The sequence below is a fragment of the Parus major genome, chromosome 20 (assembly GCF_001522545.3).
Source record: "Parus major isolate Abel chromosome 20, Parus_major1.1, whole genome shotgun sequence".
Lineage (NCBI taxonomy): Eukaryota > Metazoa > Chordata > Aves > Passeriformes > Paridae > Parus > Parus major.
This window is the reverse complement of record NC_031788.1, coordinates 6,131,662-6,147,994: the sequence shown is the minus strand read 5'-3', so window position 1 is coordinate 6,147,994 and position 16,333 is coordinate 6,131,662. Positions and strand designations below refer to the sequence as shown.

At 51.8% G+C, this 16,333-nt stretch overlaps 2 protein-coding genes across 4 annotated transcripts; one reads left to right on the top strand and one right to left on the bottom strand.

Annotated features, from left to right (window-relative positions):
* Positions 1-831: 831 nt before the first annotated feature.
* On the bottom strand, positions 832-7,259 carry SLC2A10 (solute carrier family 2 member 10). Of its 3 annotated transcripts, none has more exons than XM_015647098.2 (5): positions 7,221-7,259; positions 3,740-5,116; positions 2,587-2,709; positions 1,915-2,050; positions 832-1,238 (listed from the first exon to the last, which is right to left on the bottom strand). In XM_015647098.2, the coding sequence occupies exons 1-5, from the start codon at positions 7,222-7,224 to the stop codon at positions 1,142-1,144; spliced, it is 1,737 nt and encodes a 578-aa protein (XP_015502584.1). In that variant the 5' UTR covers positions 7,225-7,259; the 3' UTR covers positions 832-1,141. The 3 variants fall into 3 exon arrangements, with proteins under 3 accessions (XP_015502584.1, XP_018864211.1, XP_015502585.1); XM_019008666.1 differs by having other exon boundaries at positions 1,915-1,957; XM_015647099.2 differs by lacking the exon at positions 1,915-2,050.
* A 5,548-nt stretch (positions 7,260-12,807) lies between these two features.
* On the top strand, positions 12,808-14,437 carry TP53RK (TP53 regulating kinase). Its single transcript, XM_015647290.3, has 2 exons — positions 12,808-13,203; positions 13,708-14,437. Exons 1-2 carry the CDS (start codon positions 12,825-12,827, stop codon positions 14,184-14,186), a joined length of 858 nt encoding a protein of 285 aa, XP_015502776.1. The 5' UTR covers positions 12,808-12,824; the 3' UTR covers positions 14,187-14,437.
* Positions 14,438-16,333: the final 1,896 nt, after the last annotated feature.

Genomic DNA, 16,333 nt, shown 5'->3' with positions numbered 1-16,333 from the left:
CATTTGAACACTCCTTTACAGCTTTTCCAACTTGCAGTGCCACCTGCCCAGCTCTGCTGCCATGGAGGAGCCAGGCCCTGTGACAGCAGCTGGCAGCTCCAGAGCTGTTTCCCTTCCCGGGAACATGCACCTCTCATGGCAAGGGCAGAGCTGGGACCTTGCCCTGTGGCCCCAGGGCTCTCCCACACCTCCTCTGTCTCTGGTGGCCCTGCAGGCTGTGCAAGCACAGACACCCAAACCCTGTGCAAATGTGACAAGCTGGGCACCTCTCACAGATTCCTCCTCCTGGGCGGCTGAAGCTGCTGGGTTTGGAAAGTGCACAGTGTTTTTTTTATAAAGTGGAATTGGCAGTCCTTCACCCTGGGCTCATTGACCCCTTTTACCATAAGCTGTCTCACATCTTTCTGTACCGTCACCCCAGCCCCTGGCACTGTCCCTAGCCCTGTCTGCTGGCCCCCCAGCTAATTTGGGTGTTCTCCCAGCCCCACTCGTTGCTCCTGACCCGGATCCCTGCGACACCCCAGCATCCCCATCCTCTGCCCAGCACAGCCCAGCAGTCTCTCATCCCCACGCGGGGTACCCCGAATTCCCTTTGGAATATCCCTCCTCCCCGGGCACAGTGAGAGGAGTCAGGGGAGGGGCTCCGAAGGGTGCGGGGGGCTCGGATTTTGGGGATTGCGGGGGTCTGACCGCAGGGCCAAGAACGGGCGGTGCCGGCCGCCCACTGGCGGCAGGTCCGGTGCCGTGCATCCTCCCCGGCCCCATCCCGGTGTTCCCGAGACCTGGAACATAACACATCCTGCTCACAAACGAGCCTCAGGGATGGAGAAATTGTCAGCAAAAAACGTGCTTTAATTCCTGCGTATAAAACCATTAATCTCTTAAATGCTAGGAGACACAAATGATGAAAAATTAAAAGATATCAAAGGAAGGATGTATTCCCTGCCTGGGAACCGTGATTCTCCAAGGACCCAAAGGACACGCTGGTGCCGTGTTCCCACATCTAAGGCACTGCAGGGAGAACTGTCACTGACCAGAGGTCACCACTTAAAGGCCCTAGAGAAGAAGTGTCCTGATGGTCCAGGCTGCTCCTCCGCTGGTGGAACTCCTCACACACGATGCTGTGGGCAGGTCGCTGGTTTCACGTGCTGCTGGTGTGCTCCACTCTCTGGTACTGTGCGTGTGTGCAGCTCACTCCTCTTCCTCGTCTCTGCTTGAACACATTTCCTTCCCACACCCTGCAGGGCAGTGATGAAGGTCAGGAGGGCAGTGATGAAGGTCAGGAGCAGCAGCTGCAGCACCAGGGAGTCAGGTGGGGGCTCACAGCAGTCACCCCTCCTGCCCCCCAAGGGGTGTGTGCTCCCTCCCCTGGCATCAGCCTGAGGCAGCACAGTTGCTCCTGCTCCAGCAGTGCCTGCCCTGCCATCTCCATCACACCCAGGATGGCAAAACTATATTTTGATCTTCCCTAGCCCATTACAAGCTTTGTGTGAAAATTACCAGGTGGGAGCTCATGCTCCAGGAGATATCTCTGCTTTGGAGGAGAAGGATCAGCCTGGGAATATTCTAAGGTGAAAAGACAGGACTGTCATCCCCTCCTGTCTCTTCCCAGTCCTGACCTTCCTGTGCCATGTTGTGGTCCTGGTCTCCTGTCCTTGACCACGAGCCCTAGTTTTTAGCCAATTTTCTGGAGTGTGACTGCTGCCCTCCAGCAGCACAGCAGTGACCTGCTGGTGAAGGTGCTGCAGCTCTCCCACTCTGTCCCATAGCTCTGCCACAAACTTGACATTTTCTATTTTTGCAGTAACATTGACCAGACTTCACATCAGCCCAAACTTCACATCAGCCCAGTGCCACAGACCTGAGGGGCTGGCAGTGGGAAGCCCCCAGCGCTCCTGCTGGGACAACACCTACCGTTTCCTGGAGAACTGCTGGTCTATCTCCTCCAGGGACTGTCCTTTTGTTTCCGGCACAAAAAGGTAAATGAATACAACAGCCATCACTCCCACCAGCCCATAGAGAAGAAACATCCAAGAGAACCCAATGGCATCTGCAGAGATTTAAATGTGTGAATGTAGGGGATGGGTGTGAACCACCCCATGTGGGGGTACAAAGGAAACTGGTTGCTCTGAGGTGGACATTGGTGCCTGACAGGGGCACCTTCAAGAGGGCTGGAAACTTCTTATCTGCAAGGCCTGGACTAGGAATTGGCAAAGAGAAAGGCTGCTGCATGCCAGGCTTTGCCAGCTCCGGGGGAAGAAGGCAGCTGCGGGGCAGGGCCAGCAGTGCCTGCTGAGAAGGCGGTGAAGCTGCCGGGATGGAAGCTGCAGACTCTCTGTGTTTCCCGATACTGTGGTGCTACAGTGCAGCCCAGTGGGCAATGGGTGATTTTTATAAACGAGTGACAGAGAGGCTCTGACAGAGCTGCTGGTGCCTGGCTCTCTTGCTCTCAGGGGCAACGGGGGCACATCTATTCCAGCCTCAAGTCCTCTGGGTTCAGAATGCCACTTAATCTCCAAATGGCTCGTGGTGGCCACCTTCCCTAACCAGCTGTGGGAGGTGGAGGGAGGGGAAGGGGCTACTTACCAATAAGGTCCAGGAAGGAGAGGCTGATCAGTAAATTAGCAGCCCAGTTAAAGCTGTTACAGAAAGCAAAGGCTCTTCCTCTTATCCCAGCAGGGTAAATCTCACTCAGGACCAGCCAGGTCACTGCACAGATTAGAAAGATCACAAAGACAGTGTGGAGTTAAGCAATTTGTTTGGGAAATGGGGAAGGGAGATTTCAGCAGGGGGTTTAAACTCTGGCTTCACCCAGCACCTGCTGCTGGTGGTGTCAAACATTCATCGATCTCAGAGACAGATCACAGCAGAACACTTCAAACCTCCTGTGTTCAACGCTTCATGGAGGAATGAAATAGCAATAAACAGGCCCAGGGAGGAAAGAAGAAAGCAGGGTAGCTGGTCATTCCATTCACAGGATATGAAGAGATCTGACAGGCCTGCTGTCAGGTCATGCTCTTTGTAAAGGAATGAGAAAAGGGTGGAATTAGGGAGACAACGTTGCATTTGGGATAAAATCAGAGTTAAAGCAATATATGTCTTTAAGTCTCTCTTATCCTGGGGTTATTTTGTTTGAAATAAATTGCAGGGTGGCTCTCAAACCCATGCGACTTGCCCACTTAACATTCTTTTCTTGAGTTAAATGCTGTTTTTTGCCATCAAAGCATTTAAATGCCAGAACACTGTAGAACTCATATGGAAACAAGAACTAATCTTTAATCACATCTGATGAAAAATAAATAATAATAAATAGAATAAAAAATACCCCAATTGATATTGAGAAACTTCAAAAGAGGTTCAGCTTGCAGTTCTTCACTGATTTTCATAATCCCACAGCAGAAGCCCCTCAGTCCTCAGCCCTGTATTTTCCTCCTCACCCCAGTGGAAGGAAGATTTTGTAGGGCTTGTAGGATGCTCTGATTTTCCACTGAACTTCAGAGAAAAAAACAGCTTTACAAGAGTAGTGAATAGCATGGAAGAGAAAGTTACTCTAGTGCTGTAGCTGACAGAGCTGCAGTGCTAGAAAATGATTCAGGGGGCAGGAGGGGACATATTTCCAGTTCCCAGACATTCAGCTGCTCAGCACAGCAGATACATAAGGAATGGTTCAAGCAGACAGCTTGCAGATCAGCCCTAGTTTTATTCTCTGGGTTAGTACAAGGATAAACACTGCACTTACTTGGCCCAAATCCAATTGAGAAGGCACTCACAAAAGCCATCATGCTCAGCAGTGTAATCCAATTTAAGGCCGTATGTTGTGCCCAGGGAGCAGGACTGAGAGGAGGGCCTGTGCTTTCCAGCGTTCCTTTCTTGGACTGACCCACCAAGTCCCTTTTCTGAGCGAGGGAAGAATTAGGAACAACCTCTTTGCTTTGAATGCTGGCAAAAACGTTTGTAAGGCTCCTTGTGGCAGCAAAACCAGGGCCTGCCTGACTTTTGACAGCACCTGACACTGGTGGGACAGGTGACACTACAGATTGGGGGAGCACAGGTGCCAGGGGGTGCTGTCTGAGGCTGTGGGATGCATTGGGGCCTGCAGCAGCTTTGCAGTCCCTGGCCATGGCCAGCGGAGCCGTGCGGCTGGTGAGGCCGATGGTGGTGACGGACAAGGCCATCACCACACAGCCAGCCATGAGCAGCACTCTCCTGCCTGCCTTGTCTGCCAAAGCCATGGCCACCAGCGTGGCCACCACCTTTATTGCTCCCAGCCCGACTGAGGCCAGGATGGCTGAGGAGTTGCTCTGGAACCCCACTGAGTGGAAGATTTTGGAGGCATAGCCCAGCACATTGGGCTGCCCAGTGAACTGCTGGAAGAGCACCAGTCCCAGGCCCACCAGAGTCCGCCTTCTCATGTTGTCTCTGGTCCTGAAAAGATCGAGAAATGAGTAATGCCTCTCCTGACAGGGCTCCCGCTTGGCTGCTGCTCTGTCCTCGGTGTCCTGCAATGGGATGAGGCCCTTCTGGCAGTCTGAGTCCCATGAGCTTAATCTAACAGGGTTCACTGGGAGAAAGAGGATGCTGAGGAACTGCATGGCCGTCGGGGCAATGGCCAGTCCAAACATGTACCTCCACCCCTCATCCACATCCGCAAAGATGTAATTCAGTGCGTAGGACAGCAGGATGCCCACGGTGATTCCCGCCTCGTAGAGAGACACCAGCAGCCCTCGCTGGTGAGCAGCCACCATCTCTGAGACGTAGATGCAGCAGGCCATGGATGAGACAGAGATGGCAAAGCCCACGGTCATGCGCCCGATGACCAGCACGGTGAATGACCTGGCCAGAGTGAGGATGAGGCTGCCCACCAAGAGGACCAAGTTGCTGACCAGGATTGCTCTCCTCCGGCCATGGCGGTCGATGAGGATCCCCCCAGCCAGGGAGGCGAGGAGCGCTCCGATAAGGACGGCGCTCACCAGAACTTCTTGCTTGAGGCAGCTGAGCTGGAAATCTGTCTGCAGCTGCAGCAGTGCTCCAGAGATTATCCCCAGCTCATATCCAAATATCAGCCCGCCCAGGAGAGACACTGTTGCAGACAAGAGGAGGACCAGCAGTGCCCGACCTGGAAGACAAGCAAGCAGAGCTAGGTTCAGTTTTCTGATGCTGTGAGACAAGCTATCAGCATGCACAGGCTGGAAAAAGCTCTCCCAGGATACCCATAGCTTTCTATCTACAAATTCATGGTGTGGAATTCACCCATAGGTCACTAGGTCACATGTATAGAGGCACTTGCAGACAGTCACACAACCACCACACTTCCACTAACTGCAGGGGTACTCATTTGGGGTGCAGAACTTTGAAATCAGGACTTTTTAACAGAGTTAAGCCTTGTTTTTAAGTGCAGGACAGTGATTTGTAGTTCCTGGAGTTGTACAGTGGGATCCTCTGTGGTATCTCTTGATTGGAATTACAAAATTTGTTCTGAGCAGGAAATGCAGCTTCTGCTTTCTGGTTCTGCACTGTTCTGCATTATCATTTTCACATTTCAGTGCATGCTCTCCCTGCAGGTTTTCCATTCTCACTTCCTATCTTGCCATTAAAAGCCCTGCTAACAGAAATTTATTTTTCCTTCATTTTCTCCTTTAGTTAATCTTGTACTCTCAGCATGACTTTGTGGGCTGGCCCTGATTTCTTCATCTCTCTGCGGCCCATAGCTCCCAGGATCTCCAAGTCAATCACAGCCTCCTCAGGCTGGTCCAGGACCACAGGACAAACTTCATTGTGAGCTGAAACTGTTGTCACTCTCAAATACAAGAAGAGACTCTTTGACCTTGCCCTTCCCACAGCGCTGAGTGTGCCAGCTTCCTAAGGATGTGAGCTTAGCTAAAATAAGACAAAAACAGCACCAAAAGCAACTCAAACCAACTTGCCCCAAAGAACCCCACAAAACCAAGGTGCTGGCTGCACAAGCTTCTCACCACGGGGAGGGGACGAAAGGGTGACCACGTGTGAGCCATGAGCAGGGTTACACCAGCAGGGATTGCTCTGGGGCAAGAGCCAGCACTGATGTGGGGACCTCTGGGAACAGAAGGGACAGTGACCTCCCCTCCAGTTACACTTTTGAAGCATAGGTAAAGTGCACTAGTTTTGGGGTTTGTGCTGTTCTGCAGCATGTAATACTACCTGCATTCTTCTGTTTAATTAGAAATACTCTCAAGTTTGGTAGACTGTACATGGAAAAAATGTGGGCACAACCACCAGACTGGAAACGTTTCTCACCCTGCTGAAGGACTTTTTTCCTGTCACAAGCTGTGTTGAATGGGAAGTATCTCTGCTTGGCCTTTAATTACAGCTATCAATAAAAGGAATTTCTCAGTGATGGCTGTTTGTAAATACAATTGTTTTTATTTATTCTGCAACCTTCTGTGTTTCATTTGTTACTTATGCCATCCCAGCTATCCCAGTCCCTCGCACCATGCTCTGTATGACCATCTGTGCTGCTTTTAACACTCCTTGTACATGTTACGCAGATAATTAAAAAAAAATCTGCTGCCAACATAAGGCATAAGGCCATCCCATTAGCTTCAAACCACAAATTCTCTTAGACACAGACAACCCCACTATAAATACCACAGCTGATTTCAGCAGGTTTTGCTGCATTTCTTGTTAACCTGATAAGCAGTCATGGCTTATGAACTTTGATTGAAATCCAATTTGTGTATCGTCTATTCTGATGTATCTGGGGAATCTGAGAACTCTTCAGCTCTCCACATGAGGAACGGAAGGTTTGGTGGAGCAAGGAGCTGTGCCAGGCGATTCCCTGCCTACAGCAATCCAGGACAGGGCAGCGACCCCGGACTCTGCTCACACCAACGCCGAGGCCGCCGCTCCGCTCCTCCAGCGATTCCCACTGCAGAGCAAACCCAGCTCCCTCCACTCCCCCCGAACCCCCGCTCCCCTCCCGGGGACAGCCCCGGCCCCGAGCCGCAGGAAATTCCTTGGCTCTTATGTTCGCTGTACGCGCTGCTGGGACCGCTAAAAAAGGAACAGAAAGAAAGGAAGGGGCGGGGATGCACCCCCAGCCTTTAGGAAAAGTTCCAATCTTTCTTTGTTTTTTTTCTTTTTCTTTTGGAAACTTCTCCCCGGGGCAGGACGTGCCCGTTCCACCCGGCAGCCCCGCGGGCAGGGCGCTCGCAGCCCCCCGCTCCCCCCGGGCACTCACTCACCCATGGCGGGGCTGAGCCCGGCGGGCGCGGAGCGGAGCGCGGCGGGCGGAGCGGGGCGGAGCGGGGCCGCGCCACGTCGCTGCTGCCCTGCCCCCGGCCGGGTAGCCTGGGGCTTGTAGTCGCCCTGCCCGCCCCTCTCGGGGGCGGGGGTCCCGGGCGAGGGGAGCTGCAGCGTCCCGGGAGCGATGCGGAGCCGGATCCCGGGGGATGGGGGAGCCCATGCGTGAGAACCGGGAGCCGGCGGCTGCGGGGTGGCCGGGGACAGGATGCGGAGCTACGAGTTGGTCCAGAAACGAGGATGCTGGAATGTCAGCTCTGTCCGCTGTCTGTGTCACTTGAGGAACAGAAATCTCACTGCCTGCAGAGCTGCTCTTGTGCAGAGCTTCACCTCTCTAGACGAGAAAGCCTCCAGAAAGTCCACAAGAGCTTGACAGTTTGTTAATGTTTTTAGGTAGCTCGGCTGGGCAGCCACAGAAACCTGCTAAGAAAGGGGTGGCCACTTGAAAGCTGAAAACAAAGAGAGCAGCGGGGGAGGTTTAGGTTGGATATCAGGAAAAGGGTTTTCACACAGAGTGGTGGGCACTGAACAGGCTCCCCAGGGCAGTGATCACAGCACTGTTCAAAAGTGTTTGGACAATGCTCTCAGGCACCCGATGGGATTGCTGGGGAGTCCTGTGCAGGGCCAGGAGTTGGACTCAGTTATCCTAGTGGCCCCTTTCCATCTCAGCATATTGTTTGAGTCTATGATTCTGTGATTCTGTGTCTGAGTTTGCCCTTTTTCATGGCTGTGGGACAGAAAGAATCAGTCTCTCAAGCTTATGTCCTTCCTCTGACACAGTGTTCCATCAGACAAAATACTCAGTATTCAGCTTCCTTTGCAATTAACATTTTTTTTTCTCTGCTGAGTGGAACAGGAACCTTCCTGCTGTCCTGCATAAAAGACACTGGGACTTGCACTTGGATGCAAGATTATTTTCTGAGGCTAATTTCACATGTCCCAAAGCCTAGTTTGTTAGACAAAGATTTTTCAAAGCATGATACACCTCAAAGTGCTTCCAAACCTCTTTAACACGATATGCAGGCGTTGGCCCTTGGTGCTGTTTGTGTGAATGGCAGCTGCTGGGCAGGTTGAGCTGTGCTGAAGTACACGAGATGTTCAGGAGTTTGCTGTGATGGAGCAAAGGGAGCTGCGAGGAAGAGAGGTGGTGTCACAGGTGGGAAGACAGCCTGCACAGCCTGCCCAGAGCCTTGCAGCAGACACTGCCACTGAAGGGTAAGTGCAGATGATCACAAACCTGCTTTGTGAGCTGGCATGTGACTGCAGGTAATATTTCATTAAAAATCTACATTGAATTTTAATATTTAGTATGTCATGACTACACAAGGTCCAGAACAGCACTCTGTGGAGCCTCTGCTGGTAAAGCTTCTTGCCCCAGTAGAGAATTGAGCTGGGGAAGGTCTGCATCAGTGACCATTGTGCCTCTGACACAGGCAAAAGATAACAGGTTGGGTGAAGAGTAAAGAACATGTAAGAAGTATGTGATTTTTTTTTTAAAGAGCCTTTTCAGTCATCCCCCATGTTAACTTATTAGGAAATTTAAGAGAAGTGTTTAAAAATGGTTATTTTTTCCAAGTATGGGGATACAGTTCACGTCTCTGCTCTGTAGAGCAGTGGTACCAACTCATTCCAACTCAGTTTTGGGATGCTCAAGATGGGCCATATTGGATCATGTATATCTTTTCAGCTTTAGTCTGTTGGATGTCTGGCTGCAACAGGAGCAGCAGTTGAGCAAATGTTTTGGTTTTGTTTCTTCTCAAACTCATAGAGAATATGAAAAGTGTGTCAAATCATGTACCTGGTTTACAGAGTAAATAAAAGCTTCCCATTCATATGCTGTAATTTCAGTGGGAATACAGGATGTGAAAACACCTTTTCTAAAACCTTGTATCTGATACAGCCTGACAGCTGCAACAGGGATCACAAACTTGGTGAAGAATGGCTTCAAACACCAGCCAACAGAAACCCATGGTGTTCATGGGAAGAGCTTTTCAATAGCATTTGCATTTCATATCAGATCAGTTTAAAGAGCTCTGAAATCACAACCAGCTCTTGTCATATGCAGTGGGAGAAATTACTCCAATTTTCTCTCTTCCCCAACACCCACATGAGACCAGTTCATGGCAGACAGCAAAGACCACATCTCTGTGTCTAGGCTAATGTTCCACATTTGGGGAGCACAGGGGGATGCAGGGGACGCAGTGTCATCTTGCCCATGACCTCTGGCCCCCAGAGCTCAAGCCAAGGCATTTTGGCTGAGCTGTGTTAGGAAGTGGAGATGTCTCCCATGCATTTTACCCCACCACACCAGGCAGAGAGCCAGAGAGAACCTAGAGTCCTCATCAGCCTCAGGGCAAACTCACTCTTGGCTACATGAGCTCCAATTTGCCTGAACAATTCCTTCCTTCTGAAATTATTTCAGTGTGAGAAGGAAGAAATCATATTTTTCTCTATGGTCACTCAGCATTTATTTTTCTGCCATCTGAACATTTTTTGGAGGCTTCTTGGTCTCTGGCAGGGCAAGAAATATTATTAGCACTGACAATAAGAAGGTGAGGTCCTGGGGAGGACAGGAAGAGCTTTATGGTGTGTTTACCAAAGGCGGCCAAAAAGATGATGTCAGTCTGTACAGAAATGCAGCTGTTACATCAACACTGGAGGCTGTGGGTTATTGTCCTCTGGAAAAAAGGGTGAAAACCTGCTATGATGTACAGCAGGGATAATTTGGGGTGGGGGGGTGGGGGGGAAATCTTTCTTTGGGGTCCTTAAAGTACAGGTTTCCTATCACAGCTTTTGTAGGCAGGGGGTATGCTGAAAACAGCTTTGTCCCTAAGCTTCACATGAGAAGGTCTGGGGGGTTTGGATGCACCAATGCTTCATGCCTGCAGGCACGTTCCTGACCTTGCTCCCTCCAGGGATGCCTTCCTCCTCCTCCTCCTCTCCAGTCCGTGTGTCTTGGCAGTGCCATTTCCCCATCCGATCCTTATCTCTCTCCTGGCTGCCGGGCTTGCGGGGCGCGTTCCTGCCCGGCTGCCAAACAGCACATCCCCAGGGCTGAGCCGCAGGAATGTGCTCCTGGAGAGCTCCGCCCTGGGAATGGCAGCCTGTGTTTGGTAACACAACCCGCCTGTCATTACTGGAAATGTTACCCTCTACCTCTGAGCTGGAGCAGCTGAAAGAGGCTTTAAAATCACAAATTGAAATACAAATACAAGAGCAGAAAGAAGTCCATCCTGGAAAAAGGAAGGCATGGTGTTCAGGAATCCTCATCACACCCTCAAGCGTATTTTCTTCTATTTTGATTGACCCTTAGGAAGGGACTTGGGGGACCAAAGTGACCAAACTCAATTCAGTTATTGATGAAGAGATGGTCCCTGAGCAGGCAGAAGTGTCACAGCTGGCAGGGATGGAGCCAGCTCACCAGGAACCTGCATTTATTGCACATTCATTCATATCCCAGAGAGATTTCTCCTCCTCATGCCAGGCTACAATTGTCCTAAAGCAGGGGGGTTCCCTGACAATGCTGGTCAGCAGTGCTGGTCCCAGCAGGAATCTTGTTTCCTTGCACATTTTAGGGATGCCTCCAGCATGAAACTCTGCAACAACTCAAATTCATCCCTTTTCCCATCTGTCCAGCTCTGAGGATGGCAGCCTCCATCCCTAAATAAGCTGGGCAGTGATGGGAGAGGTTCTTCCAGGGCTGCATCCTGCCTGATGCCAAAAGATCTGCAGGGCAACAGGAACGAGCCCATGAGACCTGCCTTGGTTCCCATTAGCCTGGTTTGCTGTGCTGCAGTTTTTAACTTCATTACATTGTTTGTGAGAGTTTGTAAATGCTTGTCACCAGGAGCACAAAGTTACATAATGAAACCGTTTACCAGTCTGTGGCTTCAGAGCTGTTCTCTGGGGTGAGTCAATATTCCAATAAAAATACTGGGTGATACCATAAATATTGTAAATGGCTCTAGATGGTTTCCAAGGGCTATGTCAACTGTTTATTGCATTAAAAGAGAAAAGAATGAGTGAAATCACAGGGAAGATAAAATTTAAATAAATAAAGTAAATGGGAAAATAAAGCAAAAATATTTTCTTTCATATTTTGAAAGCTCTGGAGGAGGTTTTTGGCCAGCATGAGAGAAAACCATCATGTTTGCCAGAATAATGAACCGCAGGCTATGTGTGTGCACTTGTTTATAGGTTGTATATGTTTGTCTGTGGGGGTATCTGTGCACAGATGCTCTGATAAAATCTGTTCACAACACAAGAAAAACCTTTTGCTTTATTTGAGTGAGACATTTGCAAATTCCAGCTACAAAGATCATGAATTTACCCCATTCCCTGGGTAAGCTGCTGGGCTCCTGCTGCAGGAGAGTGCCACAGGTGGGCAGAATTGCAGGATGGATTATCTGTATCATTGAAAACTCGGGAAGGTTGTTTAAAAGTTGTCACTGAAGCAAGATAAATATTTGCCAGGCATGATCCCACCGTGCAATGACATGAAAGCTGTGTGGAATGTGGTAATAAAATATAAATGTTCTGAAAAGGAAATAAATGTTGTGGGTGAGAAAACAAAGACAAAATGGACTTGCGGCACCCGCAAAAGCAACAATTGAAAACATTTACATGGACTGGGCTGAATTCTCTTGTATTTTCTGAGGAATGTAGTTGAAGCATGCACAGATCACCCAGTAAGGCAGTGGGTTTTCAGGGTGCCAGAAAAACCCAAATATTGCTCCAATGAGGTTTATGAGTATGATGAGGTTTATCCATCTCGTAATAAGATGTCAATGTGGGACTTGGCTGCTCGAGGAAGGGGAACTCAAGGCATGAGTGGCCCATGACAGACCTGGGGTAGAAGCTTTGGTGGTGCCCAGCGTGGGGACCTGAGGGCACATCATGCCCTGCTGCAGGCTGCTGATCCCTGCACTTACGGGAAAATCCCTTCTCCTTCCCACCCAAAACTGGGCATCTGCAGTGGGTCTGCACAGGCTCCAGCAGAGGCTCTTGGCACACGAAGGAGTAAGAGCCAGTGATGGACCATCCTGGTGGTCATGAGACAGAGTCCCCATGGTGACGCCGTGGCAGTGGTGTCCCGAGGATGATGCCCTGGAGGTGGGGCTTCCACGAGCTCCCACTTGGCACCCCCGGAAAACGCGCATCCAGCATCTCCCTTGCAAGCCCTGGGATAGCTGCGGGTCTCGCTCTTGCACCGGCAAAACCAGGGGAGCACGCTCCGGCTCGGGAATGATGCTCAAGTCCCAGCACGCTGCAGTTTCCCAGTATCCCAGCCACGGCAGAGACAAGCAGAGGGCAGCAGGGTTTGCGGGAGGGGAGCACGGGGGGTTTGGAGGGAGCAGCGCCCGCAGCCCCAGGAGCAGAGCGGCACCGGGCGCGTTATAGCGAGGCCAGCGGAGCGCTACACCCGGCCGGGACTTCGGCCCTTCGTGCCTTTCCGTCACGGCCCACCGAGCGTTGCCGAGGATGGCCGGAGAGTACCGAGTCTTGTCGAGCAGGCGCCGCGCGCATGCGCTGTGCGGGTCGCAGTGATGGCGGCGGCCCAGGCGGAGGCGGGCGGTGCGCATTCGGTCATGGCCGGGGCCGCGGGCCCTGCGATGGGCGACGCGGGGCCCGTGGGCTCCGCTATGGGCGAGCTGGAGGCCGCGGGCCTCGCCGAGGACGGTCCCGAGAGCGGGGCGGGGGCCGGCACGGTGGCGGAGGAGCCGCCGGCGCCGCCGGCGCTGCCGGGGCTGCGGCTGGTGCAGCAGGGCGCCGAGGCGCACGTGTACCGCGGGCTCTTCCTCGGCAGGGCGGCCGTGGCGAAGCTCCGCGTCCCGAAGCGGTACCGCCACCCGGCGCTGGAGGAGCGGCTGAGCCGGCGGCGCATGGCCCAGGAGGCGCGGTCGCTGCTGCGGTGCCGGCGGGCAGGTGGGCACGGGGGCGGGCGGACCGGGCCGGGGCTGCCTGGCAGGACGGACGGACGGACGGACAGACAGATACACCCCGGGGCGGTGTGAGCCCCATCACCCCGGCTCTTCAGGTCGCTGAGAGAACTGGGGCGCTTGGCGCCTTCCTGCGCCATCCTGAAGGATGCGGGGGCTTCTTCTGAGCCCGGGGCGAGACGCTCTGCTCTTCCAGAGTGCCCCTGAAGCTCAGCTTGCCCTCGCTGTGTCCCAGAGCGTGTTTGATCGGCGGGGCTCCCCCCAGGAGGGGCTGGTTGGAGCTGCCAGCTCCTTGTAAGACTGCAGGGCAGCGCAGATGGCTTGGAAGTGAATGTTAGCCGGGCCATTCCAAGGGGTGGATCATCAGTGGCTGGGTGTGATTTCAACTGGCTTTTTTGCTTAAGGCTTTTATCAGTTGTGTTTTGTTCTTAAAATAAAGCTGGGAATCATGTAAATTAACTGCTGGCATTTGATTTGTTCTTTTTAATAGGGATTCCAGCTCCAGTGGTCTACTTCGTGGATTATGTCACCAACTCCATCTATCTTGAAGATATTGTAGACTCGATTACTGTTCAGGATCATATTTATTCTGTACAAAAGAGTGGAAATGATACCAGTGGCCTCCATAAGTTAGCAGAGAAGATGGGTGAGCTGTTAGCAAGGATGCACGATGAAGATATTATCCATGGAGATCTTACAACTGCCAATCTCCTTCTGCGGCCACCCATGGAGAAGCTGGACTTGGTGTTGATAGACTTTGGACTCAGTTTTATTTCAGGTCTTCCAGAGGATAAAGGAGTTGATTTGTATGTTCTGGAAAAAGCCTTCATCAGTACACATCCAGATACTGAAACAATGTTCCAAGCTCTGCTAAAGGCCTATGCAGCCACGTCTAAAAAATCTGGTCCTGTGATCAAAAAGTTGGATGAGGTTCGGCTAAGGGGAAGAAAGAGATCCATGATTGGGTAGAAGGGAGTGGGTTTGGGGATGGAGAAATAGTGGGTTTTGCAGATAGGGTTATTTATATTTCTAGTTGGTTTTATTTCACAGATCATTATTTTGATAACTGTGTCTTCAAATAAATAAACTTGAAAGAGTTTTAAATGTCATAAAGTAACCAAAGTAATTGTGAGATTGGGGCACAGCAAGAGAGAAACAACTAGAGTTCACTTCTGTCCTAAATGTTAAATATTTCTAATACAAAGTAGTTTACAGTGACATTCTACCCTTTTTTGTGTGGTTAGAATCATTCAGAGCAATCTTTCTTGGCCTGTAGCCCATAAATTTGTGGGAGGTTCTTCAGAGACTACAAAACAACATCTACAAAAGGTAACTGAGAAGAACAAGTATGTTGCTTTTCTCAGAAGACTTTACAGCAAAGGGTTTCAATCTATTATAAATGACTTAACACATCCTGAAAATTTTCAGAACTGAATTCTGGACATGGGCAATGCTGAAATACCGCACTAAACATAAACCATTTTTTTTTTCATCCACTAGTAAATTTTGGGTTTTTTACTCTCAGTCAATAGTACAGTCTTAAGGAAATATAAAATTTGTTAATCCAGTATAGTTTTCTACTGAGAAACTTCCACTTTAAGCAAGAAGTTTGCTGTAAATTTCCTTTTTTGGAGCTTTATGAGGGGGACTGCTGGTATTGCCATTGCCTGCCCAGGTAGGCGGTTGGCAGAAGTAGGCGTTGATACTCTTTTTCTTGTAATGTTTTCTCTAGATTACTTCATTTTTCTGGCTTATTGTATCTAATAGAATGGAAGATGTGCCAGAGGAAAATCTTGCACACCCCACAGTGGGTGGGTTAGAAGATTATCAGCTTTGTGAGCAGGTTGGGATGTGAGTTGGGTGAATGCAGGAGCATCAGAGTCTTTGGGTAATGATAGAGAGAAACAGTGAACTTCTTGCTGAGCGATGTGCTGTGCTGGGCAGCCTTTATCCATCGGGAAGATCCTCTGTTCTCTTGTGCAGTCCCTTGTGCTCTGAAACTGCTCATAAAAAAGAGGAGCGAAGTCCCTCACCTCTGCACGGCCACGGACGTGTCCCGTACGGATCCTGGGGACACACGGACAAATGGATCCGCTGCTGGAAGGCAGCTGTGAGCAGCTGCTCTGCCGGCCAGGGCAGGAGGGATGAGCGCTTTTCCTTCCCCGCTTCCAGCAGCGGGGACGGGGTGGGCGGACCCCGCGCAGGCGGCGCCGAGAACCACAAGGCGCCTCCGCGGATCTTGCCTCACTCCGCGCGGTGGCGCCGGCGCAGCGCTGCCGCCCCTGGGCGCGGAGGTGGCCGGTTCGCATCCCGCGGTTCGCGTCCCGCAAGTGTCCTGGCGCGGCGGGCTGCCCGTGCCCGGTGCGCATTTCACTCCTTGCCAGAGGAGCCGTCCTGGGCGAGTGCCTGACCCCGGCGTGTGGGGCTCGGGTTCCACCGCCCAGCTACAGCTTTGGCCGCCGCGCCGGGCCCCTCGCTCTCTGCAGGAGCGGCACCCCATGTCCTGCTGTTTTGTTTTCATCCTCTGTGGAGGAGCTGCTGCTGCTGCACCTTCTCCTCCCTGCCCGAGCACACACGGGCACTTGGTCGGTGCTGGCCGGGTGTGCTGCTGGAGCTGTGGGAGCAGGTGGGAGTGAGCTAAGGAGGCTTCGGAGCCCCGAAGGCTGCACTGCGGCCCCGCTGAGGGCAGGCAGCAGCTTGACCCCCCCTTGCCCGCCGTCCCCCATCTGTACAAACAGCGCTCTCACCGTCTCCCGGTGATGCCAGGATTGAGTTCTGTTTGCAAAACCCTTTGAAGAAGTCTGTTTCCAGCTATGGTGGTGTTTGTTAAAATGCGGCTCTCCCTGCGGGACAGCGGAGCAGAAACAAAGCTGATCCACGGGAGGGTTTCAGGGCCGGCGCGGTGCCCTGAGCCGGGGTCGGCAGCCCGTGGTCAGGCCAATCCTCCCGGGGAGCTGCTGCAGGGACTGCCCTTCCAACAGGGGCTCCTGAACCGGCTCTGCTGAAATCAGCTCTGCCACCGAGCTTCAAAACAAAGCAGGACATTACTGGTCACGAAAAGCAAAATGTTTTGTTTTTTCACTGCGTGATAAACCCCTCCTTGTTATATAAGTGTC